Source organism: Lynx rufus, unplaced genomic scaffold (genome assembly GCF_022079265.1).
Source record: "Lynx rufus isolate CCGP_SWC_20201006 ecotype Redwood Valley unplaced genomic scaffold, mLynRuf1.p SCAF_12, whole genome shotgun sequence".
In the NCBI taxonomy this organism is placed as follows: Eukaryota; Metazoa; Chordata; class Mammalia; order Carnivora; family Felidae; genus Lynx; species Lynx rufus.
In genome coordinates, this window is record NW_025814826.1 from 30,236,869 (window position 1) to 30,264,743 (window position 27,875).

General features: G+C 38.9%; 1 protein-coding gene across 1 annotated transcript in view; it reads left to right on the plus strand.

Annotated features, from left to right (window-relative positions):
• The window catches only part of STMN2 (stathmin 2), a 47,004-nt gene that overhangs the window by 10,794 nt on the left and 8,335 nt on the right, over window positions 1-27,875 (plus strand). The window contains exons 2-3 of the mRNA XM_047073770.1: window positions 15,329-15,424; window positions 17,565-17,737. Coding sequence (XP_046929726.1) covers window positions 15,329-15,424; window positions 17,565-17,737 — 269 coding nt within the window. The remainder of the gene's footprint in view (window positions 1-15,328; window positions 15,425-17,564; window positions 17,738-27,875) is intronic.

The following is a 27,875-nucleotide window of genomic DNA, read 5'->3' on the forward strand; positions in this document are numbered from 1 at the left end:
TTTGAAGGGCTTGTGCTTAGGTTTCATCCAAGATTCTTCTTTAGAATTCTTAAGTGAGCATTGGCTGAGAAGCAGCAACTAAGTCACCCAAAGTTTATTACAGTCCCCAACCCAAGGGAACGGTGGTAAGTAGTGACCCAAGATGGTACCCTCAAGCTAAGAGGGCTGCTGGGCAAAGCAGGGGTGCCCCTGCAAAGAGAAATAGAAAATGTGAGAGGGTTGACAAGGAAAAGGTAACACTTAGTACAGATTTTTCTGCTGGTTCCATGATTGCCCCTTGCCAGCACCACCTTGGCCTTCTCTACCCTCTGAGTCTAAGTCTTCCCTCTTGAGCAACTATACAAGCAGGCCCACCTTAGACAAAGCAACCCAAGCCCAAATGTTCAGGTGTGCTGAAAGCTTGGTTTAAAGCTGCCTCCAAAAGTTAAAAACAAAAAGGAAAAGCTCTGTGTAATAGGAAAAAGCAACTTGTCATGGAACTTAAAAGAGTGCAAAATGCTATGAAAATTTAAAACAGTAATATAAATTCCCCCTTCACTCCCCCCCCCCGCCCCAAAAAAAGCTTAGCTCAAGAATGTTGCTGTTATGTAAGAGTGCATTCTGGCAGATTAGAAGTGGGTTGCGTATTAGATGGACATAGTTTTGAACCCTGCACCACTCGTCATTATCAGATACTCCTTGTGCAAATTATCATTTCTATACCACAGTTTTCTCAGTTATGAATGGGGAAAATAATACCATTTAAATCACACGGTCTTTATGAGGATTAACTAATCAATTGAATATCAAGCACTTTTAATAAAAAAAAATTAATCTCCATCCAAGACTCCCTGAACAGATGATGGAAATATTAAATAAAAACAATCACTTAAAGTAAACATCTAAATTCTTGGATTTTGTAAATTTCCACATATAGTAACAAATCTACTAGAAATTACTTGGAATTTAAGAAATGATTGCTACTCAGTAATTCTTTGTGACAGAGGGAGAGCTGATATATTTATGATGCAGCTGCCAGTATAGTATATCTCCAAAGCAAATCCGTTCTGGGGAACATGCCAGAATTAAAAGTACACTTCTCTTGCATTTATTTCTCATTTTATGTTTCACTGTCCTATTTCATATCTCATCCTACTTCAAATACATATAAAATATCAAAAAAATTGACCCTTCTTGCCTGCCCAGTAAGGTTCAGCTACATAAGATGTCACATTCCATAGAAATAAAAACTGATTCCAGAAACATTAAGATGTAAAAGTCTACACTGAGGTCTCTTAAAGGGCAGGAAAGGGGGGGATTATATGACATAACACACACACACACACACACACACACACACACACCAGACACACAGAGTCTCTTGTCCTTACATTCTTATTAAACCATCAATTTCATCTGAACCCCATCACTCCCCATCACTGGGCTGTTGCAAAATCCTTCACTCCTGATTCTCTAGTCTTCTCCCTACCTGGCACTCTCCTGACCTACTACTGCCATTTCCAACACCCTTCTTCCAATTAGACCTTTTCTTTCAGAGATAACTCCAGGAGCTTTTCTCTCTGGATCAATTTAGTCTCCCTCTTCTCCTTCCATTAGTAGATAAGTACAACAAAGACACCAGAGCCAAACAATATGAACATAGTATTCCTTAGATGACTGTGGTGGTACAAGGCTATGAATACGTAGAGTTTCATATTATTCTTCAATCATTCATGACAGTAACACCTTTTCAGTCAGTAGTGTTTCAGGTACCAGTCATTATAAATGTAGAGGATGTTAGCAGAATGTAATGAATAGAATAAAGAAACTAAGAAATCAAATTAACATTCGTTGGGTTTCTGACTTTACAAAGGCTTAGTTAATAATTGACTACCAATATAAAAGATCATTTTAAATATTTTGCCTCTAAAACTTAATATAAATGTGTGGTATATAAACTTGCAACTGTATTTACGACATAACTGAGAACATGATAGAAATATGTGCTTACATTTATAAGTGCTACATAGGTCTTTTTCAAACTAGATTCTGTTGATTATAGCAATCTCCATTTCTCCATACTTTCTCACAAACATAGAATAATGACAAAGGAGGAGCTTTACATGAAAGCATTAAAATAACATAAGTCCTTACAAGCTCATAATACACTGTACAAGTTCATTGCACAGGGTAGGAAAGTTCAGTTTTAAAGAAAATGTAGGCATTTCCTCGTTAAAAAAAAAAAAAAATTCTAGCTAGGTTCTGAAATACCTAGCCAAAACACAAGGTGGAGAGAAAAGAACTGCATCTCTCCTATCAACCAAAAACTTGGCTTGGAAAAAAAGAAAAAAAGTTTTGTAGTAGAACAAATAAAAGAAAACGAAACTCAATATTTAGGATGAAAATTTTTTCCAAGTGGAAGAAATATTGAATTAGGGAGCCTTGAAAGAATTAGATTTCAAATTTTGAAATTTTTCTTAAAATGAAACCTTAAAATGGTGTTCCCAGTTGCAGTCTGTATTGGTCACAAATTGCAGTATATGTTACAACATATCCTAGAGGAGAAATGCAGAAAAGTGTAACTTGAGGAGAACATTGGACTTTGTGCCCTGCCTGCCTGGCCAAATGAAGGCTCACCCATCTAAATACAAAGGGAAGATGTCGCTCATGAAAAATAAACAACAAATAACGAGTAACGCTGAAGTTCTTCTATCCAGAAAACTGCATGTTTTATCACTTCTGATAAATTTTAGAAGTGAGTGGGGAATATGTATTATATAGGGTAGTCAGCTAAGAAGTCAAGTAGGATTTCTCCGAATTGCTTCTGGGAAAGGATTTGTGCTCCTTGAAACAAGTAACAGTAGGTTTCTCAAGTCAACCTCCAGTCCAGCTTTTCTTGATCTTTCCTTCCTGTGAACTCTTCAAACAGATTTCCTATCTCCTAGTATATGGCCATTTATCACCAAATAGCACCTTCTGCTATCATCTACCTTGTCATTTATTGTTCCCTTACTATGCATGAGCCACCCACACGTCACATGTCCTCCCTGTGCTCTTTTTCCTCAATTTTTATGGTAACCCTCAAGCAGGTTTCATTATCCCCACCTGACAAGGAAGGAAAGCAGAAGCCAAGGAAGTTAAGTGACTTGCTCTGCAGTGCAAACATTCAGGGAAGATCTAGGTTTCAAATCTAGCGCTCACTTCACTGCACTCTGGCTTCCTCATCATGAGCGTCCTTACTTTGTTTTGCTGCAGACACTTCTTTGTCTTAGATCCAACTATATTGAGGGCTGTTTTTTAGTACACAATTATGTTTCACTCACTTTGTCTCCCCTGTAATCACCTCTGTGGCTGACAATAATAATACTACTATTGTCTAACATGCATTGAATACTTTGTCAGGTTCTGTGACTATGCCGAACACTTTACAAAGGGTATTATCATTCCCATTTCCACAGGTGAGAAAGGGAGAGAGAAAAAGTCACACACAGCCAATAGATGGTGGGTCAGGATTTAAGACAAATCAGTCCAATCCCAGAGTTCAGCTGGTTAACCACTGTGTCTCTCCTGGACATCGTAGGACCTCTGTGTTCGTTGACTCGATGACATAAAGATGAACTAAGAGAAGCTGGCAGAATTGTACCAAATAAGGTTCCACAACATCTCACTATAGCCAAGCCCAGTAAAGCTTCAAAAGGTCACTCAAAGAATAAAGATTAATTTGCAGAAGACTCATCTTCACTAACAATATCATATCAGTACAGCATTTCAGTTTCTTAACACATACCTAATTCAATCCTCACAAAAATATCCTGTCTCCATTTTGTGGATAAATAAACTTCTGTTCAGGTTTAATAAATTGTCTAAGGTTGAAAAGATCCTGAGCTAGAGCATAAGTCTTCAGCTCCTATTCATATTCTTCCCATGGGGGAGGTGGGGGGAAGCAACACAGCATATAAATGTAAAGGAAACATTGACCTCTTTTTCTCCTTGAATAGAGAGTTGATTACCTGCTATTGTGAAGGATAAAGGTGGTGGAGCTTTCTTAAATTCTGCCAGGAAACTACACAATTATGGTTGTATCACTCACTAGTGCCATTTTGAAACTATCCACATAGCTATAGCTAGGGCTGTAGGGAGAGAAGCAACCAACTTCAAGTATGCAGAAACACCAGTCTGTAGCAGAAAATGAAGCTAATGAATTTAGTGGGGAGAACAGTTGAGCTCAATGTGGCTCTAACATCTGGGCTCTTAACTCCCACTCTATACCTGGTTTCAGTGGGAAAGCCAGCTGGGCCACTGACTGATTCAAGTATCCTTTGCAGCTGATGAACAGCCCCACCCTGCTCAGCAACCCATGGATAAGTGTTTACAGCCCATCTTCTAACAGCTATATGTACTCCTACATGTGGGGGGAAATACAGAAAACATTAAATGATAAGTGTTTACAGCCCACCTTCTAACAGCTATATGCACTCCTACATGTGGGGGGAGATACAGAAAACGTTAAATGATAAGTGTTTACAGCCCACCTTCTTACAGCTGTATGTACTCCTACATGGTGGGGGGGGGGTGGAATACAGAAAACATTAAATGAGACACCTTCCCTCATCCTCAAAAAAATTTAAATATAGTTGGTAAGAAATAATTAGCAGCAAACAAACAGGCAAATAAGGGCCAACCTCTGTGAAACAAGACAGGAGAATGTCTTTGAAAGAAGAAACTCAAAGGCCCTAGAGATGGAAACCATTATGCTTGATTCACTTCTGTTTTTAGGAAGGTACAAACCCAGCCTTACGGAATTGCATGAGTCACAACTGTTGGAGACATTTCTGAATTGGCACCACATCCTAGGACACAGATCTGTCCTGCTGTATTATTACTTGGCAAGTGTTTTGAAGATGTGAGCAACATTCCCAACCACAAGTCTACTCTTTTATGAATAATGTTCAGGCAGAATAAGTCTATAGAAAATAAACCATCAAATAAAATCAACATGATGCCTTTGCATATTATGTATGATCACGTTGTGATTTTCAAAATAACATCAGCAACTTATGCCAAAATCCAATCCACATTTGTCTATACAGACCAAACACTTGATTCCCTTTTCACCTTCAGTTTTTTAGTATTTATCACCAAATCATGTGGTATTTTCTGCCATAAATAAATACAATGCATAAGTTATTCCAATCTCATTCAATCAGTATAGCAACATGTAATCTTCTTCACATCTTAAGATGAGTGTTACGAATTCAAAAGGAGTTCTAGCTGGTATCCAAAAAGTTTACCTTGTGTGCACCATTTATTCTGGCTAATGTTATACATATTGAAAGCCAAACTGAATCTTACATGTAGTATGTGGAAAAGTGAAATTTTCCCTAATGGTTTGACAGTTTGAAACTTAAAACATGAATTGCTTTATGAAGCATGTTCTATGTTATGCTATTTTATGTAATATAAATATTTATTATGAAATGCCAAAATTTGAAAAAAGGAAAAATTTTGCAAAGTAGAAATACCAAGACTAAGGTTTCCTTTTCTTTAAAATGTAATACCTTAAAATAATCTGTTTAAAAAACATCAGTACAGAAAATGCTTACTGCAGAAAATGCAAAAAAAAAAAGATGAATCTGTATGTAATGAGAAAGTTACTCTATTTAAAGACAAAATTTGCTAAATTTGTAGAATCCAAAAATTCCAGAGCTTGGAGCTATTAATTGTAGATGCGGAAAAGGTCCAAATTGCTTAAAGGACTTGCTCAAGGTCTTAAAAAACCTGAAGTTCTAAGAAGATCGTAAAGGCCCTGTGATGCAGTCACCATGTCAATGCTTATTTTCCTAGCTCTCACGTGGGATTAGTTCAGACTTGTGTCACTACACAAGATCATAGTTTCACTTGAAAGAGTCTCAATCCATTTCATAATTTTTTAGAGTAAAAGGACAATCCGTTGTTCCTGACAATTTTGTAACTGGAAGGAACTCCAGAAGTAATAACAGTACACCTATTGCAACAAGTACCATACATCCCAAGAACTTTGTGTCCGTACCTGAGGCGGTCGTCTTCACATGAAGTGAAATTTGCTTCCCAAGAGAAGCTAAATTGTGTGGCCATTTTTGAAGGGCTGTTCCCAAGTGCTCTGAAAGAGGAGATTAAAGATTTCCCAAGTCTGGGGTGAGGGGCAGGGGTTAGAGGGGAGAACTAGGAACTGCCACAATGCAAAATAAATGCTTTTTAAAGAAAGACACTGATTTTTTTTTGTAAAGTCTACCATCACTTCCATTTATGACACCACTTTCCCACCTCTGTTTTCCATTCTGTCCCTGCCACCAACATCGCCCCACCATCTCTCACCCCCCACAGGGGACCTTCAAAGAAATAAAGGTTATTAGATCTGGTTTCTTCACCTATAAAATGAGAATAACATTAAATGATTTAGGAGCACGTGGTGGCTCAGTCAGTTAAGCCTCCAACTCTTGATATTTGCTCAGGCCATGAGCTTAACAGTTGTGAGATCAATCCCTGCATCAGGCTCTGTACTGACATGGAGCCTGCTTGGAATTCTCTCTCCCTCTTTCTCTGCCCTTCAGCTATGTTCTCTCTCTCTCTCTTTCCCTCCCTCCCTCCCTCCCTCAAAAACAAACAAAAATGATTAGATGATTTCAATGATTTCAAGGCTTCCTTCCAGTTCTAAAATTCTGTGGCTGGTGATTCCAATTGCATTAGACTAAGTTGTCTTTTACATTTTAATCCTGTTTGTAGCAGTGGTGACACAAACTGACTGTGCATTGCAGAGGCTTCAGACACCTATGTACTTGCTTTGTATGTTGCTTTACGTGCCCTGCAGAAAATTATTACTAATTCAAGTTCTAGTATACAATCTGATGAATCCTATTTCAGAAAATGAGTCTTTATGTGGCAGAACTTGAGGAAGTAGCATTTAATTTCCAAAACGCAAAAGCCATTTTCATCACACAGCTAGATTAACCTGAATGGTTTCTTCCATGCTATTTGGCTGCCTTGAAAATGGGTACTGAAGATCATCATGCTATGGAAACTGTAACATTAAGATGCTTCATTTTCATCTCAAAGGCTCTGTTACTCTCACAAATTCCCAGAGGCACCCAAGAATAATATCACTATAATAATTTTTTTAACATCAGGTAGTTCTAAACCTGATGCACATACTGTGCATTTTACAAAATTTCATTAAATGAGACCCTGGAATTCTCATTACATTTTTGGAAGCAAGCAAAACGACTGCTCTTCCTACATGAGATTTTTGTGGACTTTGCCTGAAATGGTTACTTTCTGTTAGTTATTTATGTGCCATTCATTTCCTACGAAAACATTTAGGAATACTAGTATAAAGTATAGATTGTATACTATCCAGATAAGGATTCTATCCAGCGAAACCTTAAGAAATATTATGTGGCAATAACACCAAGCTAAAATAACTTTTATTCTCAGTTGATGCTAGTAACTATTCTCAATACTATGTATTTTGTAAGACATACTCAGAAATAAAACAGCAATAGGGAGCTTTTCAAATGCAGAGAAACTTCACACTATTCCAAGAAAGTACAAGTTTACATAGAAACTCTTCAAGAAATACGCTTTCATCTTTTAGCAAGTTTTCAGACTGAGAGAAGAATTAAATCAAGATTAATTTATAGGGCTTGTCACACAAATTGCTGTTGAGTCTCTGCTTAATCCTACTGTGTTTTCATACAGTGTTTTATATAAATTAACGTATTCCAATATATGAAGATGAACAACCCCGTCTTGTGACTGATATATAGGATTTCCTTTGAATTCATTTTCTGTGTCCTCATTTATGTAAACCACTGGTCCATTCAAGGGGAAAGCCAACTGGCCCATTAACAGAGGTAAAGTCATCTGAATCTTATATGACAGGTTTTTTTTTTTTTTGCAGTTGTGATAACAGATTTGCATTTTTCCATTTCTGAAAGTTCTTGCTTTCACTGAGAACATAATAAGTAATTTACTGTATTTGTAGTTTTGTACCACTTTATTCAATGCAAAGACACAAGTCATGGACTTCATTCTAAATCCATATGAAATAGAAGCAAGAACTTCTTTTTCAGGAGAAAGGTCACACATTACAACAAAGTGAAGAAGGAAGCTAACATCCTTATTGATAACCGAAACATTTTTTATTCTAGAAATTGAGCCCACAAATGCAATAATTAGTCTGCATATACACTGTGATCTTTGCTGAATTAGAAATGAATGAAAATGTTTTTCTAGTCTTCCACCAAAAATATTAAGAAGTAATGGGGAGTGATTTAAATTACTTAGGTGCCGCATTAAGCAATTATGGAGACACAATTCAGGTCATGGCAGCCTCAAATGACAGCTGCATCCGGCTCAGGAGACTACAGGGCAGGGAAGAGTCATTCCTATGTGAGAACTGTAGCCAGATGGACCAACTCTCCTGAGTGTCTGAGATGGCTTTCTGTCATTTAAGTGCCAATCAATCGAGCTATCATTTTAAGCTTATTCATATAACCTGGCCATGTTGAGGGCTTAAAAAATATATCCTTTAGTACTCAAAATTAGCTTGGTAAGAAAGTCTTGAAATATAAACAGAATAAAGTGCTTTCATTACTCCTATAAACCAGTGTAGTTTTATCTCCATGTAGGACTATAAGAATTTCTTTCATTAGAGAGAGGGAAAAAAAGGACCAAACTGTGCACGATAAGTAGGATTCTTATTAAACTCAGCCAGAGCTGTAACTGGAATGAGGGTAAGGTAAGGTCTCAGATTGGTACAATTTACTGCTCTTATTACAGTCTTGATCACAAGGACTGATTCATGTCATCCAATTTCTTTTCCTTGTCACAATTGTTTTGCCAAGAATCAACTGAATTGAAATTTAAGAACCTCCTATGTTTCTGTACAGCCCAGTGATGGGTTGTACAGCTTTGACCTTAAATGTCCCCTAATTTGATTTGATACCTATTCCTGCAGAAAAAGTGTGCTGTATCAGCTGATCAAACATTAATCTTTCAAACCCTCCTTGGTCATTATATCTTAGGAAGCCATAATTTGGGGGGTGGGGGAGAGGTGGGTAGAATGAATATAGACTGAATCCATTTCTGTACTAAGCCAATTAGCATTACATCATCATAGCAGAAATATCTAGAACATTATCTCATATCAGTGATCTTCTGGGATGTTAAAATAGATCTTCAAAAATGTGAGATTTATTTTTTCATTTAAATGTTGAATCTTAAATTACATTTTCATCAACCATATTCATCAACCTTTTTTTTAAGGTCCAAATTCAAGCTAATGTACTATACAAGTGTTTTAAATAAAATCCTTTTAGTCTGTTTCATCTTTCAAGAAGCAAATCACAGTGGTAGAGTTCCCAAAAGTATTTCTAAATGGGATGACAGATTTGACTTTTAAAAAATAATCTGACCTCAGTCTCTAGGATCCCAAAGCAATCGAACTACCAAATGCAATTCACACACACACACACACACACACACACACACGATATGGTCAAAATCAAGTTAAAAGGAGGATGAAGGGTTTAATTCATGACCTGGAAAAGAAAGGTACCAGAAACAGAGCTGGAAGATTACTGATTCTGATCTATGTAAAGACTATATATTTAGAAGAGTAGCGAAATAATTATATATGTGTGTTTGTCTATTTCATATTTTACTAAATAAACATAACCTCTCTGTTGCTTTAATCTAATCCAAGATCTAATCTGACCATGAAATCTCTAGTTTTGATCATATTGTTCTCCTTGATGCTCTTTGTTCCTCAAAGGAAAAAATACTCTTCAGATTCACATACACACATACACAAAGGAAAAAGAAAAAAATAGAGAAAACTTGGTAGTCGTCTGCCAAAATAAATCACTCTTAAAATATTCAATAACTGAATCATGGGAATCTACTCCCAAAGCCAAGAGCACACTATATACACTGTATGTTAGCTAACTTGACAATAAATTATATTTAAAAAAATATTCAAAGGAGCTTTTTCCTTAAAATACCGAGGTAACTACCACTTGCTCCACTTGCCTCATTAGCTGTGATACGAATGTTAAAGATATATTCAGTCGTATAAGAATATATACACTCAGAGATCCTTTTGAGAAACTGTTCCTGAGTTTTCTAGCCATCTCTGCACCAATATTTACTATCCAAGCAAAACACACAAGTGAGAAAAAGTTACACTTTCTTTCTGTAAATCTCTATCCTGAATTTATAGTCATGGAGTCAGTAAGTCACACGTGGGAATTAATTAAAGAATAAATGCCAAAGAAAAATGGGAAGAGAAAAAGATCTTGGATTCTTTATTTTGAAAGTGGGTAGTAGTAATATACATCATTTTCTTGTTAAGCACAATTTGTAGATGGCCAAGGTGTGTGTAACGCGTCTGAACAAATAGTTGGAGGAAGTAAAGAGCATTAAAAGCAGGGCACATAGAGTCAGACAGACCTACATTCAAACTGAACTCCACGCTTTACGATCAGTTGGATGTTGGGCAAGTTACTCCACTTCTCTGCATCTTTTTCTTTCATCTGTAAGTCTAGTCTAATTATAATACCTTCTCATAGCATTATTCAGATGATTGAATGAGAAAATTCATGCAAATATCTTAGCCCAGAGCCTGATATATTGTTTGTGCTCAATAAACAGCAGCTGTTACCATTATTCACAGTTCCTTGTAGCCATTTGGAAGAATGGAAAACAATGTTCAAAAATCATTAGGTCACATGGATATTGCAATAGAACCGTTATACATCATATGGGTTACATTTTAAATGAATTCACTAGACAAATACACAAACGTGCACACATTAATAGTTAATAGCAAATGCGACCAACTATGAGAAAAATTATATGGAATTACCTGTTGCCTCCCACATCCTTACAAACATGCTTACAATTCTACTTCGTGTTGGGATGTAGTGAAAAAATTAATATATGCCGAGTTCCAAACACTGATGAACGGACCTATCAATTTAAAGTATGAAATATCAATAGTGAAATGTTGTTAGCACATTTCTAATAGCCTTCGCATTTGCTTGGGATTTTTCGTTGTTGGTAAAAGACGGTTATCCAAATTACATATATTTCAACCCACACTCTATATTCTGCTAGGCCAACTCATTTTACTGGGCTCAGTTTTAGTGACACTTGGAAAGCTTCCCTGACCACCCAACCACAAGGATTTCTTGCTCTTTTCCCTCTACCCTTGGTTCCAAATACAGTTATTATTTACTGTCCATTCTTCTTTCCTAAAGTCTCTTGGATCTTCCTTTTCTTTTTCCGTTGCCATTTCCCACTGTTTTCTTAAGCCACGCCACATTTCCTGCTGAACTTCATTCAGTTGTGTCTTAAGTGTATCCCTTGGTAACAGATCTTTCCTGTATAAAATGGCTAGATAAATCTAGTAAGAGACTTTCATCAGGTCACCCTCCCTTTCAAAATGTTCAATGGCTCCCTATTGCTAAGATCATTGTGATGGCCAAATTCTAAGAGTGAAAGAAGAGATTTTTAATGGCTTCAACCAGGACTTCCAGCTAACTCACTCATTTTCATCTCCGTGCCTCTCAAACTTCTCCACAAAAAATATTCCTAAGAGTGGACTCAAACCTGATGCTTGAGCTTAAATTTCTTTCTGTTTAAAATTCATGATATTCTGACGTTCTAGTTAAAAAATATAACTGTGTTTGCTTTAATGTGAACACATTTTAAGTCACCTTCTCCCTCCCTTGCTTTCCTCAACACTGTTCAGTCCTTACAATCCAGGTCCTTTTGCTGTGGTTGCTGTATAAAATACAAGCCACCCAATTAAATTTGAATTCCAGAAAAGCAAGGAATGGTTTTTAGTGTGTCCCATGCAATTTTTGGATTAAAACTTAACTGGGCTTCCTGTATTTTTACTTGAGAAATCTGGTAATCCTAACTGTAAATCCATTTCCTGCCACTCTCCCCATGGCACCAGGGCTTTGATTCTTCTGAATTTCTAATACAAATCACCTGTGCCTCCCCCAACACCCTATTTTCCCCATGATCTCTGTTTTTATCCATACACTCCATATTTTTATATCCAGATACCCCACTTCCCAGACGCAAAAGCTTCTTGAGAATGAGGATACTATTATATCTCTTTGTGATTCCATAATGCCTCACAGAAACTCCTGATGATTTATGGTCATCAATGGTGACCATAAATGCTTGTTAATGGAGAGATCGACTTAAAATCAATAAGCAATAGCCAACACTATTTATTAAGAAATAGCTTTCTGGGAGCACCTGGGTGGCTCAGTCAATTAAGTGTCCGACTTCGGCTCAGGTCATGATCTCATGGTTCGTGGGTTTGAGTCCCGCATCGGGCTCTGTGCAGACAGCTCGGAGCCTGGAGCCTGCTTTGGATTCTTTCTCTCCCTCTCTCTCTGCCCCTCCCCCTCTCATGCCCTGTCTCTCTCTCTGGGTCTCTCAAAAATAAATAAACATTTTTTAAAAAATAAAAACAATAACTTTCTTTTTTTTTTTAAACAATTGCTTTCTGTTCCATCCAGACCTGTGCTGTGAAATTTTTCATAGATAAGCAAAATGTAGCATTTGCCCTCTAAGAACCTATAGTTCTGTAAACAAAAATTACACATCAAAAAGTAATGAATGACCCTAGACAATATAGAATCACGTAAAACGGTATATAATCAAGTACAGCCAACTAAAGGCAATAGGAGATCAATGTGGGTAGCACCCCCCGAGCGAGGGAAACGCTGGGAGGGAAGATCTGAATTGGGATTGAAATTTTGGCAAGAATTTAGATGAGAGGAGAGGATTAGGAAGGGCAATGCCACCTGGGGGAAAGTTTGGGAAACTGCACCCAGTGAAGAGGAAACTTCTGCCTTTACTGCAGAGCAACAGTCAAGAGTGTTTGGGTTGCAGCTGCAACTGGTTTTAAGCAGCTCCCTAGGATTCAGAGCAACTATATGAGTGAGAATCTAAGCAATGGCTGCTACTGGGTAGGTTCATGCCATGTAGAGTAAAGAATAAATCCAAACCAGCAATACATACAATGTAAAGGGGTGCCTGGGTAGCTCAGTCTGTTAAGCATCCCACTCTTGATTTTGGCTCAGGTCATGATCTCTGGGTTCATGAGATTGAGCCTCACATCAGGCTCAGCACAGAGCCTGTTTGGGATTCTCTTTCCCTCTGTCTCTGTCCCTCCCCTGCTCACTCTCTCTGTCTCTCTCAAAATAAAAGAACCTATGTAAAGAGTCTCTTAAGTAATCACCCACAAAGGTCAATGGGGTTTTGTCCCCAGACCACGTAGCAGAGGAAAGAAGAAACTTTTTATCAATCATGGTTATCATACATTACACATAGGGCTTTAAAGTATTGGCCCCTGACAACTTTTATATCCCCTGCCTTTATTAAATTATCAAGCTTAACAGAGCAGTGGCTTTACTGAAAATTATTGAATTTTGTTCACAAGAAACTGAAGACAGTTATTGAGGAGTATTTTTTTTTCAGTGGGAATTCCTATTCTCCTATAGCTTTAATCAGTTACTACTCTATGAGAAGGAAAATCTTTTATTTTATTTCTATTCTTCGGTTGGCCCTCCCTAATAAAGTTGGTATCTTTAACATATGCTCCTAATATGAGCTTAATTTTGCAAATTACTCTCGACGCCATATTGCTTTATCTTACAAAAAGGCACAGCCTATGAAAACTCGCTGGCTTGGGTTTTATTCTTCATGGAATTGAATGTATTAAATCATCAAATGTTTCTATCCAAAAGAAACTGTGAGGTACACTGAGCATCCATGTAAAGACCTGCTTGGACCTTCATAAGTGACATAATTTCATTAACTAAATAGACAAAAAAGATGAAGAAACATAGTTTTTGCCTTCTAAAGTTCCAAAGGCATCTGATAAAATCTCTCAGAGTGGGTGTCAGGACTGTTATGGCAAAGGGCAAATTGTGTTGCTTATTTTAAAGGAAATCAGCTAAATAAGGAGGGAAATTCTCTTAAAGAGACCCTCTGGATGTGGTAGGTTGAACCATATACACAGTATGACAATATTTGATCTTTGCATATGGTTCAAAGATGTGCGAATATTTGCAGCCCTCTTGGCACATTGAATCTCCTCCCAAAAAGAGAGGTCGAAAAAGGCATCTTGGCAAACTTGACATTGATTCATTTCCTGCATTTTTATCTGGAGGCCGCATATGACTTTATCCTCTGTGGGCCATTGTTATTTGCAAAATTGTTGGTGGGGTGGGTGGACAGTTCGCTAAATGATCTTTTAGGACCCTCCTAATGTAGCATTCTGTAGTTCTAAAGCATCTGGGTGTTGAATCTGTTTCCTCTTAGCCAACAAAAGATGCACTTGTCAATAATGCCCAAATTAACCTTCCGGGAATTCCCATCTCCCCAAGGTACTCGCCCTCCCTTGGGTTGCTGTAATGATCAGAAGCCCCTCCCACGAGGTGAATGTTACCTATGAGACTCAACATGTTAGACCATCGCCCTTTGTTTATACATTTTCACAAGTTAGTGCACAGTATACCTTCATTTTTCTTTCATTTTCTTAACTTATTGATAATCAACAATAGTGAGAAGTCCCCACCTCCTTATCCCCATCTGGTTGTCGTTCATCCTGGGAGGGAAGGAGGAAGGGAATCACTCGCTGAATTCCTGCACCTGCTTGGCAAGGTGGGTGCCCAAGCTGGGTTATACAGAGGAAAGGGGAGCCTCATCAGATCTCAGATTTAGGTTTATGGTGTGTGTGGAAAGAAGTTGCTGCAAGAAAGTGCACTTGGGGATGAAGAGAAAGCAGCAACACGGGTCCTTGGAGGATGTATCTGCTTAATAACCCTCCTGATGGGTTCTCTGCCTATCCCCAGCTGAATACGTGGCCACTGAGGCCGAAGCAGCAAAGGACACCTCCTGAGTCATACTTGTATATACAGTAGACCTGCCTACATTTGTGCTAGAACAGACCTATCTCTCTGCTAACTTTGTCTGTTTTTGCTTCTTCCATGGCTTTTCTGTCTCTCCTCCCTGTCCTTGCTGGATCTCAATTCCTTCTACTTTCCTTTCTTTCTCTAACTCCCTTTCTCTCACTTTATAGTTAACCTGCTATAACATGTAATTTATGCCCTCTGTAATAAGGAATACACACTTGAAAGTCCCGTTTCAGTCTTTCTTTTTGCAGAGCGGGGTCCCTGGCAATATTCATTCTGCAGGAGGCTGTAATATTATTTGGGTTAAAAGAAACATTAAGAGGCAATTCAGGAAATGAAAGACACTAATCTTGAGCCTCTCGTTGTAGCCTACAAGGAAAAAATGAAGGAACTGTCCATGCTGTCACTGATCTGCTCTTGCTTTTACCCGGAACCTCGCAACATCAACATCTACACCTACGATGGTGAGTTCCCTGCAACAGAAATGCTCCTGCTAACAAGATCATTCGGAAAAGCTTAGATACCTTTGTTTCTCTCTCACAGCTCATGGTATAATTAAATCGATATTTTGTAGATCTCACTATTGACTTGTTGTGTCTAGCTATTAGGTCTCATTAATTGCCTATTGCTTGAAACAGCTTGAGGGGCTTTTTTTTTTTTTAAGTAAATTCTACTCCCAACATGGGGCTCAAACTCACAACCCGGAGATCAAGGGTCACACGCTGCACTAACTCAGTCAGCCAGACGCCCCTGAAACAGTTTGAATTTGATGCTAACATCAGCACATTAATGTCTCTTAAGACACATGACTAGATTGTTGTTAGCAGCATAGCAAGACCCACAGCATGTTCAAAACTTTTTTTTGCAAATAATATAATATGCTGAGCTTTAGTGAGGCCAGATCATAATTTGCAAGAAAATGCTTTATACTAAGGAAACTTCAAGAGTAAAAATCAACAACCACCACTGTTTTCCCCTTATCACTGTCTTCATAAAGTGTGCATATTTTGTGCATGCATGTCCACAAGCTGACAAGTTTCCATGATAAATGTGACCTAGGACTAAGGCCCCAGATAACGAGAATTTTAAAAGAAAAGCCTAAAGCATTGGCATGACTACGAACTTCATTTGTAGTGCAACATTTTCAGTTTGATTTATCCAAATTCATTCTATTTAGTGCGGTTTTCCTCCTGGCTCTGCCACTATCTGCCTGACCTCAGGCAAGTTACTTTGATTTTTCTGAGGTTTACTTGTCTCTAGTATTTTCCTCCCGCAGTTGTTGTAGGGTTTAAGTGGTCAAATTCAAGTCAGATGCTTAGGCACCAAGCCTGATCTCTGGTAAGCACTCAAAAATAGTAGCTATCACGACCAAACAATATCATCCTCACTTAGTTCAGTCAATTTAATCCAATGGTTTGATACCGTTATGTGTGTAGCAGATGGAGCTGAGGTATATTTTACTACCTGTGGACTGATCGTTTTTCTTTTCCATATGTGGAAACACATGCAATGAAGATAAGCTGAAGGCATCTGTAGCAGTTAACCCCTTCTGTGCCTTTACAGCCTGTTCTAGGACTCGGGCTTTCTCCTCCCAAAGTTATTCTATCACAGCACACGTGTCATAAATGCAATCATCAACATAACAATTAGCAATTTCATAAGGAGATGTCCTTCATGTGAAAAGGTTTCAGTTGCCAACCAAAACTTTCATTAGAACGCAAGCCCAGTGTCTGCTTTGTGTAAGTTCATTGAGCCAACAAATAAACCAGGGAGATTCTTATTCTGCTGGACACCAGTGACCAGTAATCCAGCCATGTTTATTCTGAGATTCTAATATCTCACTACGTGTTGTCACAGAGGCTCCAAAGATAAGTACAGAACAGGCCTGTCCTTGGAGGAACTTAAAGCCTGGAAGAAGAGACATACGTACAATATACAAATAATCAGTAAGCAGAACACAGTGTGGTTAAGTGTGCTAACCCAGAGGTTACACAAAGTGCACCAGTAAGACAGGAAAGACAGTGACAATGACAATTTCTGCAGCTTTAGGGATTGAAGCCGGGGGAAGTAGAAAGTCAGAAGTTATGTATAAGTTGAGTCTTAAAAGCTAAATAGGTAATTCAACATTGTTCGTGCACTGCGTCCTAGAGAATTTCAAATTTCCAATAAATCTTTGTTAACCTTTTTCTTCATCATTTAGCCTGAAAAATGCTCCAGCCATGGTAATTTTCAAAAAATAAATCTAAATCTGTACCACTTTATTTTCATGTGAAGTTCATGTTTATTCAAGAGAAAAATAAAGTTTAGCTTAAAATCAATTCAGGCTATTTTTTCCTAAGTATGCCTACCATTATTCAACTCCCTATGGATGCTGTTGAATTTCTCAACACTAAATATTTATTCTGTTAAAATATATCCGTCCTTATACTAATGAAAGAAGTCTAATATGTTCAGAACAATGTAGAGCAAATAATCCCATGCAGCATTTTGCTATTTGCCAGAATAAGAACGCTACTTTCAATTGCCTGAATTCAAATTACTTAAATAAACACATGCTTCACACTCTGTATGTATGTTAACATTCTCAAATAATTCATTTCTCAGATATGGAAGTGAAGCAAATCAACAAACGTGCCTCTGGCCAGGCTTTTGAGCTGATCCTAAAACCACCATCTCCTATCTCAGAAGCCCCACGAACTTTAGCTTCTCCAAAGAAGAAAGACCTGTCTCTGGAGGAGATCCAGAAAAAACTGGAGGCTGCAGAGGAAAGAAGAAAGGTAACTTTTTCCATACATTTTTAAATTCTGTCTTTACTCGTTTTCTTCCCTTCCCTCCTCTTTTCCCTCCCTCCCTCCATCTCCTCTCCACACACTCCCCCTCCACGCACACACATGCTGGCAGAGGTTCCAGGAAACAACCACCTCTACACCTGCAACATCCCCAACAAGTGTAGGTCTTCAACAGACACAGAGCCGGGCTAGTTCAAGTAAACATTGCTGCTTTTAGGCTAGTTAAAGCCAAAGCCCTTAGACACTAAAAGTACCTTTCTCCCTCTCCTGGATCCCTTATCATAAAATCTCCCTGCTGTAATACACGGTGCATAACTGAGAAAGCACAGCCTTAAGTAACTTTACTCCAGTGTTTGGAGGTGGGGAGGGGTGCAGGAGTGGTGATTCCTCCTTCTCAGGGTCTGTGTCCTTTCCCCACTGGAACACATGGTTTTCCTTGAAACTACAGACCACCAGATCTTCTGAAATATTTCTTCCCAGATGCTGTTCACCCCGGGATAGGGGCCCCGAGCTTGACCCTGTCCTCCTAAAGGCCTCACTTCCTGCCCTTGAAGTTTGTGCTTCTAAGATCAGGACCCTCTCTGGGATCTATTAGGATCCTCCTCTACTCAGTTCCAAGCCTTGATGGCATCTTTTTCCCTTTTTTCCATTTGCCCTTCTTTGTATTAGAGCACTTTTCTTTTTCCAAATCTCCAATTTTTCACAATCAGGTGACTAAGAAGCCAAAGGTACTAAAAAGGAGGGGCACTCAGAAATCCCAAGGACTCTGCACGTAAAGACAGAAGTTATGTCTAAACACATCTGTACCAACCATGTGATTATTAGAGTTCATCCCATCAAGATGCTCTTAATCAACCCAAATGGAGTTATTTTTAGGAAATTCATTCCTACATCGTATTTTCCACTGACTTTATCATCATTTATTTTTAGAAGCATGTAGTCACTAAAAATACGCTCCATGCATAGTCTTATTTGAATGGACAGTCCGCATTTATAATAACGTATAACTTTATTAGTATATTGCCTATAAAAAGTTAGCCAATACATCCAACACCTCTATGTTGGATAGTTACAAAGAAAACAAAGATACTCTTTCTCCTAAAAACTGAATTCTCTAACAGTCAAAGCGGGACAAAACCAAACACATGTATGTGTATGTACAGTTAACAGATACAGTATGTGTATCTTCAGATCAGGAAGAAAGAGCCAAAGATTAGAAGTCCTCAGATTACATTTTCTGAACTAAAAATTACGTTCTGTTCTGACCTTTGTAGTTGAAAAATCTTCCTGTGTCAGAAAACATCCTAATCACATTTTCAGTTTTCACTGAAGAGTGAGGTTCTCCAAGCATCTGACAAGTACTTCTTTACATGTATATTTATTGTAGTTGGTCAATTACTGTTGTCATAGAGGTGGATTTTAAAAGGAGGAAACTGAGCTACTAACTCAAATCTGTGTACAGGAAGTTGCTTTAACAAATGTTGTTACTTAGAGCTTTCTTCTCATAGTAAAGCTAACTTAACTTGAATTTACAATCCATCAAGACTTTGCTGCCAACAGCTCTAAGTAAGTAAGTCCAGCAGTGACAGTGGGTTGCATCGAAGCAGCTCAAGTCCTCTTAGAGGTAATGGGCACCAGGTACAGATCCTAGGTTGCCACATAGAGATGCTGTGACCTGATTAGAATAGGAAGTCAGTGACTGAGCTGCAATTGAAACTTTGAGATCATGGTTCAGAATGCTGCTGGTGTTTCTAAGGTAATGTATTTGATTTGAAGGATATTATTAAAAGGAAAAGAACGACACAGAGATGATCAAAATTAACTCGCCGTTCTCACAAAACTCCCTGAGTTAGCTAATGACTGATTCCAGTAAAATTCCTACACCCTGGCAACGATAAATTATCAACAATTACACGTTTATACAATTGAATGGAACTAGAAACCGGCCACATGGCTAAAAGACATTTACAAATATTATCTAACATTATGACACTAGGAAAAATGTTTTTTGAAACCCTTAAAATCAGTATTCCTTCACGTGTCTGGTATTACTTGTTAAAATTTTCAAGGCAAAAATCATTATATAGATTATGTCCTTGTAGTAGGGTTTTAATTAGAATAAAATATAATTAACAGAAAGTGCCAACTTACAAAAATCATTAATTGATTTTATTCTGTTGTGCTGACTTAATAAGTGCTCCTTAGAAGAACTGTTAATTCTCCTCAAAGAGCCTCCAGCCAGTGCATATATCTCAGTGATTACCTTAGTGAGGACATGCATGTAACCAAAACTCAATTCAACTAGCTAGAATACAAAGTGGGTATGTGACTAAAAAGTCTAGGAATGGTTACAGCTTCAAAAACAGCTGGATCCTGATCAAGCAATAAGGTCAGAAAACCTTCTTTTTATATCTGTCATCTGTCTCTTCCTGCATCTAATTGGTTTCAATACCAAGAAAGTTTAGTTTTCAACCGTCAGTCCCCATTTCTTTTCCTCACAAATTAGCAACTCCGGCAGAGAGAGGGCTTTTCCTTCCCAATAGTTCTTTTTTTTTTTTAATGTTTATTTTTGAGAGAGAGCACAAGTGGGGGAGGGGTAGAGAGAGAAAGGAGACAGAATCTGAAGCAGGCTCCAGGCTCTGAGCTGTCAGCCCAGAGCCCAATGTGGGGCTTGAACCCATGAACCACGGGATCATGACCTGAGCCGAAGCAGATGCCTAACCGACTGAGCCACCCAGGCGCCCCTCAATAGTTCTTTTTTTTTATGTGTATTTATTTTGAGAGAGAGAGAGAGGGAGAGAGAGAGAGAGAGAGAGAGAGAGAATGCATGGGAGAGGGGCAGAGAGAGAGAGAGAGAGAGAATCCCAAGAAGGCTCCGTGCTGTCAACTCAGTGCCAGTCACAGGGCTCCATCTCATGAACTGGGAAACACGAAATCAAGACCTGAATCTAAATCCAGAGTTGGAAGCGTAACCGACTGAACCATCCAGGCGCTCCCCAAATAGGTAAGATCTCTGCAGAGAAATGTGGAGGTATAGACCCCTAAAAGCAAATTGAGATGTTCTCATCCGGAGAAGGGGAAATAGAATTTAGATAAGCAAAATTGCAGATATCCACAATTTTATCTGTAAACGTTTAGTGTTAGTATAACAATTATAGTAACTATTTAGCTCATAACTGTACAATCGGTGAGCTTGTAGCCCTGCCAACATGGAAAAAAAATAAATGTCTCTAGCTATATAGAATAGCGCTGTCCGATAGAAATACAATGTGAGCACATATGTATTTTCAGTTTTTCTAGCAGTTGCATTTTTAAAAGTAAAAAGAAACGTGAAACAGCCATATGTAACTAGTAGCTACTGAGTTGGACAGCACAGAGACAGATGAACAGACCAGAAAAATTTTAGGGAACCATGGAGGAATTTTAGGCCTTTACTTTTTCAAATTGGTACCAGATAATTATTCAATTTCAACTTTACTATTTTTTAAAATAGTTCCTAATAATAGATGTTCAGCCGAGCCCAGTGATCAGCAACATTTTTGCCCTGGATCCATTTCCTTTCTCACAGTTACAAGTTTCTAAAGATTCTGCCTATTAAACATACTATTAATATTAATAGTAGTATAATAATAGTATAATAGTATGAATACATTAAATAGTATTAATAAATTCCTTTGTCGTGGTTACAATCAAAGGAATCTATAAGTGCCAGTTAATATTTTTATTATCATAAAAATAAGCATATTCTCACTAAATTAACTTAATTCTAACTCAAAGTAAATGTAAAAATAGACAGAGACATACAAGCAAAATAAGATTTCTGATAGGCTTTTAAAACATAAAAAAGTTTGTGAGCTTCTCTCGCCTCCATTGGTACCATTGAAAGGCCTGCTTCTGGGAGTTTAGGGACCACATCTGAGAACCCGTGACCCAGGCTGTGTTGCCTGTGTGAGTCCTTCCGGATTTACAGCTGGAGGACTGCCACGGAGTCATTTCCACGTGGGCCCAAACTCACTTGGTGACAAATGTTTTGGCAGTGTCCCCAGTCCCTCACTCCATCTGTTGACACTATCGCAGCACTGACCATCTGGTTACTGGGTTGGACAACCCTCCCTCAGGCTTCTTTGAACCAGAATTAATGCCCCTTTGATTTGCTGGTAGAAGAAATTTGTTATACAAGAAATAGCCCTTTTTCCTGCTTTTACTGCTTTCTTTGATTATCTCTGGGAATCAGCTTTCACCTCCATGAGACTATATTATATCGTGAGGTCAGCTTGTAGCTCACATTTTGAAATCAAAATTTCCATACCACAACTGGCCCACAAGGGTGAAGCAATATAAAGACTTAAGTCAGCCAGCCAGCCAGCCCGCCATTTATTCATTCAACAAACATTTAGCAAGTAACAGCAGACCTAAGCTAACCGTTTCCCAATCGCCCCAGGACAACTCCTGTTTATTCCTTTTTTTGATATCATCATTATCATTTCAATGTCATAAGTGCCCAGTTTGGACAATAAATTATATGGTCATCTGAGCCAAGCAATAGTTTCTAAGAGCATCTTTAAAGCACAGTGGTTAAGAACATGCTTAAGACAATACCTGTAATCAAAGTCTGGCTCTATCACATAATAGCTGTGTGACCTTGGACAAGTGACTAACCTGTCCATCTATGTCTTATTTTACCCATCTGTAAAATGAGCCTAATGATAGGACCTGGGTCATGGAGTTATTGACCATGGGTCAATGAGAATTAAAAGACCTATCCTACGTGAAGCCGCAGGCAAGTACTGTGAGAGACAACCAGCTATTATTATGCAAAACACAGCTGGTTCCTGCCTGCAGAAACTAGAGTCCAGCAAACTCAGAATCATATAGAGAAAAGAAGTTTCTTGCTAAAAAAGATACTGAAATGTTACCATACATTTCTTGAACATTTTTAAATGTTATAAAATATTATGTATCAAGTTACGAAGGAGAAATAGTTTGACAGGTGACAGGTATATAAATGGGTCTGCCCAACTAACAGTGGCTTGAAAAAAATAAGTATTATGAAAAAAAGATGGCAATTTAAGAATTTTAATGACATTAATAAAATCTCACCCTCAAACAGATTGAATTAAGAAGAGTACTACATAAACAGTACTCACAGTTCAGTGAGATAATTGACACACTGACGATATTGGTACAATCAACTGCAAAGTCCCTGAACCTCTGAAAGAAAGATGCATTGTTTATTTATTTTTTTTTTTGAGAGAGAGAGCATGCAAGTAGGGGAGGGTCGGGGTGGGGGGTGGGGGGTGGGAGAGAGAGAATCCCAAGCAGGCTCTGCACTGTCAGCATGGAGCCTAATGTGGGGCTCAGACTCACAAAGCCATTAATTACATCATGACATGAGCTGAAGTTGGACACTTAACCCACTGAGCCACCCAGGCACCCCTGCATTGCTTTTTTTTTTTAAATAAAATGGTGTAAACTGGGCCATGATTAGTCACCAAACCTGATAGACTTAACTTTCTTGTTTGTTGGCATCTCACATTATAGATGGTAATTACAGTCACATCCAGGAAAAGAGGGGGTGGTTTGTACAGCAACGATTATAAACTCAAGTGCTGGCTTATTTGTGATTCAGCATTCGGGAGGCATCTGCTCCTTGGAGGATGTGACACTTGGTCCACAGAACCCTCACATGTGTCATGTGTTGTCCCTCAGTGAAGAGCACCCCCGTGGTTCTTTTCCTAGGAGTTAACCACAGTAAACGCATTCCAGGCCTTAGCAGAAGAGCTCATTCTAAAGGGCTTGGGTTTTAACCATTTAAAATGTTTTATTATGCTTCTCACTTCAACACACAGTGAATATTGCACACTTTTGTTTTGCACAATTATATTCAATTATCATATTTTTTAATGTTTGTTTATTTTGAGAGAGAGCACAAGCAGGAAAGGGGCGGGGGGGGGGAGAGAAAATACCAAGCAGGCTCTGTGCTGCCAATGCTGAGCTCCACTCAGGACTCGATCTCACCAACTGTGAGATCATGCCCTAAGTCGAAATCAACAGTCAGATGCTTAACGACGGAGCCATCCAGGTGACCCTCAATTATCATATTTTAACAAGACATTATTTATGACTCTAACTGGGTTGCTAATGGTTTTTCACTGTTAACAGTAAAGCCAATAATTAGAGACACATCCTTTAAAGATACTTAGGTACTCAGAGATCTAGTGTCTGATATATGGTTCTAGTTAGTGGCAAGTAATATATCCAGATGATGAAAGGGGACAATAAAATAAAGGGTTAGAAATTGTTCACTCCAGAAAGAAATGGAACACTAGTACTAACTAAAATATAGTCTTAAATCTCATAAGAGTACATAAAATAAAATTGAGTTTTATATATCACTTAACTCAAATTTATCTTCCATTTCATTTGTATAGTAATTAAACTCTTATACTCAGTAATATAAGGCACGGTAATGAACCTCTCTGGAAAATGTTAAAGTGTTCCTAAATGTACAATAACTCTTGTCCCTGTCTCATTATTTTTCCCTTCACGTACCTCTCATGTAATCATTTCGGTGATGCTGAATTCAGTGTATGCTTAGAAAAAGTGGGCACCAATTCTGCGCCTCCGTTATTACAATAGCAAGGTGGAGAAGGTTCCCTGGTCTCCCAGAATGTCATGTTGGATGTCTTAGCTCTATAAATAGTTTGTCTTGACATTTGCATTGTATCAGCTGATCGTTATCATGCCCTAATTTTCCATTTCAGTATTTCAGTGACCTTCTATGTTAGGTACATGCCATTCAGAGATGGTCCTCCGTGGTCAGATCCTTTGCCCTTAAACAATTTATTTTTAACAGCTTTCAGCAAATCCTACCTTTTACGCCTCCCAGTCAAGATTCTTTTCTGTTAATCTGCCCAAGCGAGGAAGAAAATAAAATCACCTCTTCAACCATGTGGTGAGAACGTTTACCAAAATGAAGGCAAATGCTTCCACTTTTGTCTAAAACATATTTTTATTCTGGATCCTCACGCATGTTATGTTTCAGGGCAGTTTTCTGAACTAAATGCTTATTTGCTCACTGAAGCGTAACCAGTTTTCTTCCTTGAGGCTGTGACCGGGAGATTAAAAGGTGTATTGATGACAGAATCAGTCTCTCCCCAGGAATAAAGTCAGAGAAGTTGTAGGCAGTGACATCTGGATGCTAGGGTGTGAAAGAAGGAAAAGGGAGTAGTGCTGTCTTCAGCGGTGGAGACCTTAAGAACTGAGGTAAAGGCCCCGAGACTATTAGCTCCACAGAAGAGTTTGTCTAAGAGTTGAGTGCCTGTGAGGAAAAACCAAAATAGGGTGCCAAAAGTATCTTCTCAGTGTGGGATCCTTTCCGTAATCAATGTATTTTTTTTAACGGATGTGGCTTTAAGTATTTGAAACATAGATGATCAATAGGTCCCAAAAATGTATCAGTGGAGAGGACGGTGGATGCAACATTCCCTCAGTATAGGAAAAGGCACCACAGAAATGAGCAGCCCCGAAGTGGGCTGGCCCAGTTTGGCGGGTCTCCGTCACCTATCAGCAGCCTCACGTGAGAACGCTCTGTACTGCCTTCTGTTTCTGTTTCACCCCATTAATTATGCTAAAGAAATACACTTGACACCTATGCTGGGTAATCTCATTTAGCCCCAATGGCTGCAAAAGTACTAACGCCATTAATTGAGGCACCTCAAACAGAGCCAAATGCTGCGCCCAGTAAAGCAATAGGCCTCTCTCTCCATTACTGGTAACGGGGCCGGTGGGAGTGTTTGTTCACGCAAGCCAAATGTGCCCCACCAAGGCAAGACATTTGAAAAGGTATGTGCTGCGATATTGCCCTTTTAGTCCCCAGGGTTTCCCTTCTCGATTCCCTTCCTCTGCTGTCTCCTGTCTTTAAGTCTCTCACAAAAGAAGATTAAGAATGCAAATGTGAACTGTGAGTTAAATTACAATTTTACAAGTGCCTCAGTAAATTTGAGCCCCTGAAAATTAAAAATTACTCAGTTGCTCATTGATAACCATCCATGGTAACTTTCTCTGTGAGCTGATATAGTAAAGAACGGCAGGCATATGGCCCCTTGCCATGAAGTCCATCAGAGAAAAGCTTTTACACATACACACACACACACACACACACACACACACCTTTAGTCAGTCTGTCTCTCTCATTGAAGTCAGTGGTCCTAGTAGCAGTAAAGAAGCAAATCAATGTAAGATGCTTTACCAATAGTCCCACCTAGAGGCAGAAGGATGAACCAGCTAGAAAATATTTTTTCAGGTTTTCTCCAGAAAGGTGCCGTTTGATTTTGAATTTATTCCGTGTTAACATTTCCCGTTGTTTTTCATATTGGGTTCTACCGTAAGCTATAACAAAGCAAGTATGTGATGTAGTCTCCTAAGGATGTCAGTGAAACCATTTGGGGACTAAAACAAGATGCGGGGCTAGTTCCCCAAATTTTCTAATCTCCCATGAGTCACGAGACCTATTCCTGATAAACTTCAGGATAAACATATCAGCAAAGAGTCTCAAGGCTGTCTGATTTTCCCCTTCCTATCTGAAGAGAAGTTTCTTCTCCGTCAAGCCTCATACTGTATGCATACCAAGATCTCTCCTGTGAGACCCCATGATGGCTATCAACTAAATGTTTTCCTATTAATGCTTTTAACATTAACATTAATTAATCAATATTTGACAAGCCATGAAACACATTTTTAAGCTGCCATTGTTTAGGTGTTCAGAGTTACAGTTACTCCTGCAAAGACTCACCTCAGAGCACCAGCCAGTCCTAAGGAATTACCCAGGAACAATGCCTGTGTAATAATTTAGTCTTCAACCTGGATAGCTCAGCATTGAGTAAGACTTCTCTTAGCTGCATACTGTGAAAGAAACAATGAATGTGGGAAGAAGTTAAATAGCACATCCAGGTCACCAACACAGGCCTGACACCAGAGGCCATGCCAGTGCATTTTCCAAAAGGTACCCTGAATAGCCTGCATTAGAATCACCGGGGATACTTATCAAACATATAGATTCCTGGGGGTGCCTGGTGGCTCAGTCAGTTAAGCATCCAACTCTTTTTTTTTTTTTTTTTTTTTAAACAGATTCAACGTTTATTTATTTTTGGGACAGAGAGAGACAGAGCATGAACGGGGGAGGGGCAGAGAGAGAGGGAGACACAGAATCGGAAACAGGCTCCAGGCTCTGAGCCATCAGCCCAGAGCCTGACGCGGGGCTCGAACTCACGGACCGCGAGATCGTGACCTGGCTGAAGTCGGACGCTTAACCGACTGCGCCACCCAGGCGCTCCATCATCCAACTCTTTATTTCACCTCAGGTTGTGATTTCATGGTTCATGAGCTCAAGCCCCGCATGGGGCTCTATGCTGACAGTGCAGAGCCTGCCTGGGATTCTCTTCTTCTCGCTCTGCCTCTCTCCCCATCTTCTCTCTCTCTCAAAATAAATAACTAAACTTTATATATTACATACATACATATATTACCTATGGGTCTTAACCTGGGTCTTAACCAAAGAACCACAGAATCAGAACTTTGGGGAGTGGATACCAGGCCTCTGCATTTTTATCAACCACTTCAGTGATTGTTAATATACACTGTACAGAGTCATACAGCCTCCTGATGCTGCAGGGAAACTACAGTGCACAAAATGTGGGGGGATGCTAGGTGGGGTGCAACTGCCTCTGGCGTTTCTACTCTAATCATTAAGTAACCACAGGGTTTCAAAGATTACCCGGGTGACCTTGGCATGTTCAAGAGGGGGCCAGAACAAGGACTTTCTGTTTTCTGTGGCCAAGTGGACATTACCTTTACACCGTTCACACGTCTCCAAAGAAAATTTGGGTAATGAAAGTAAAACAGGCAAGTGAGGAGAGGTGCGTGTGGAATAAAACGAGAAAGTACATTTGGAGATTTGATTGGCTAAAGTTGAAAAGCTCAGGACTTAGCCTACAGCTGATGAAAAATGGGGCAGGGGCAAGAGGTGAACTTGCCCCAATCCTCCCATATTTTCCTTAGGCTTCAATGGATGCTGCTATCCAATGATTGATTATAGCATTCCCGGTTGCACAAATGCTTAGCATCA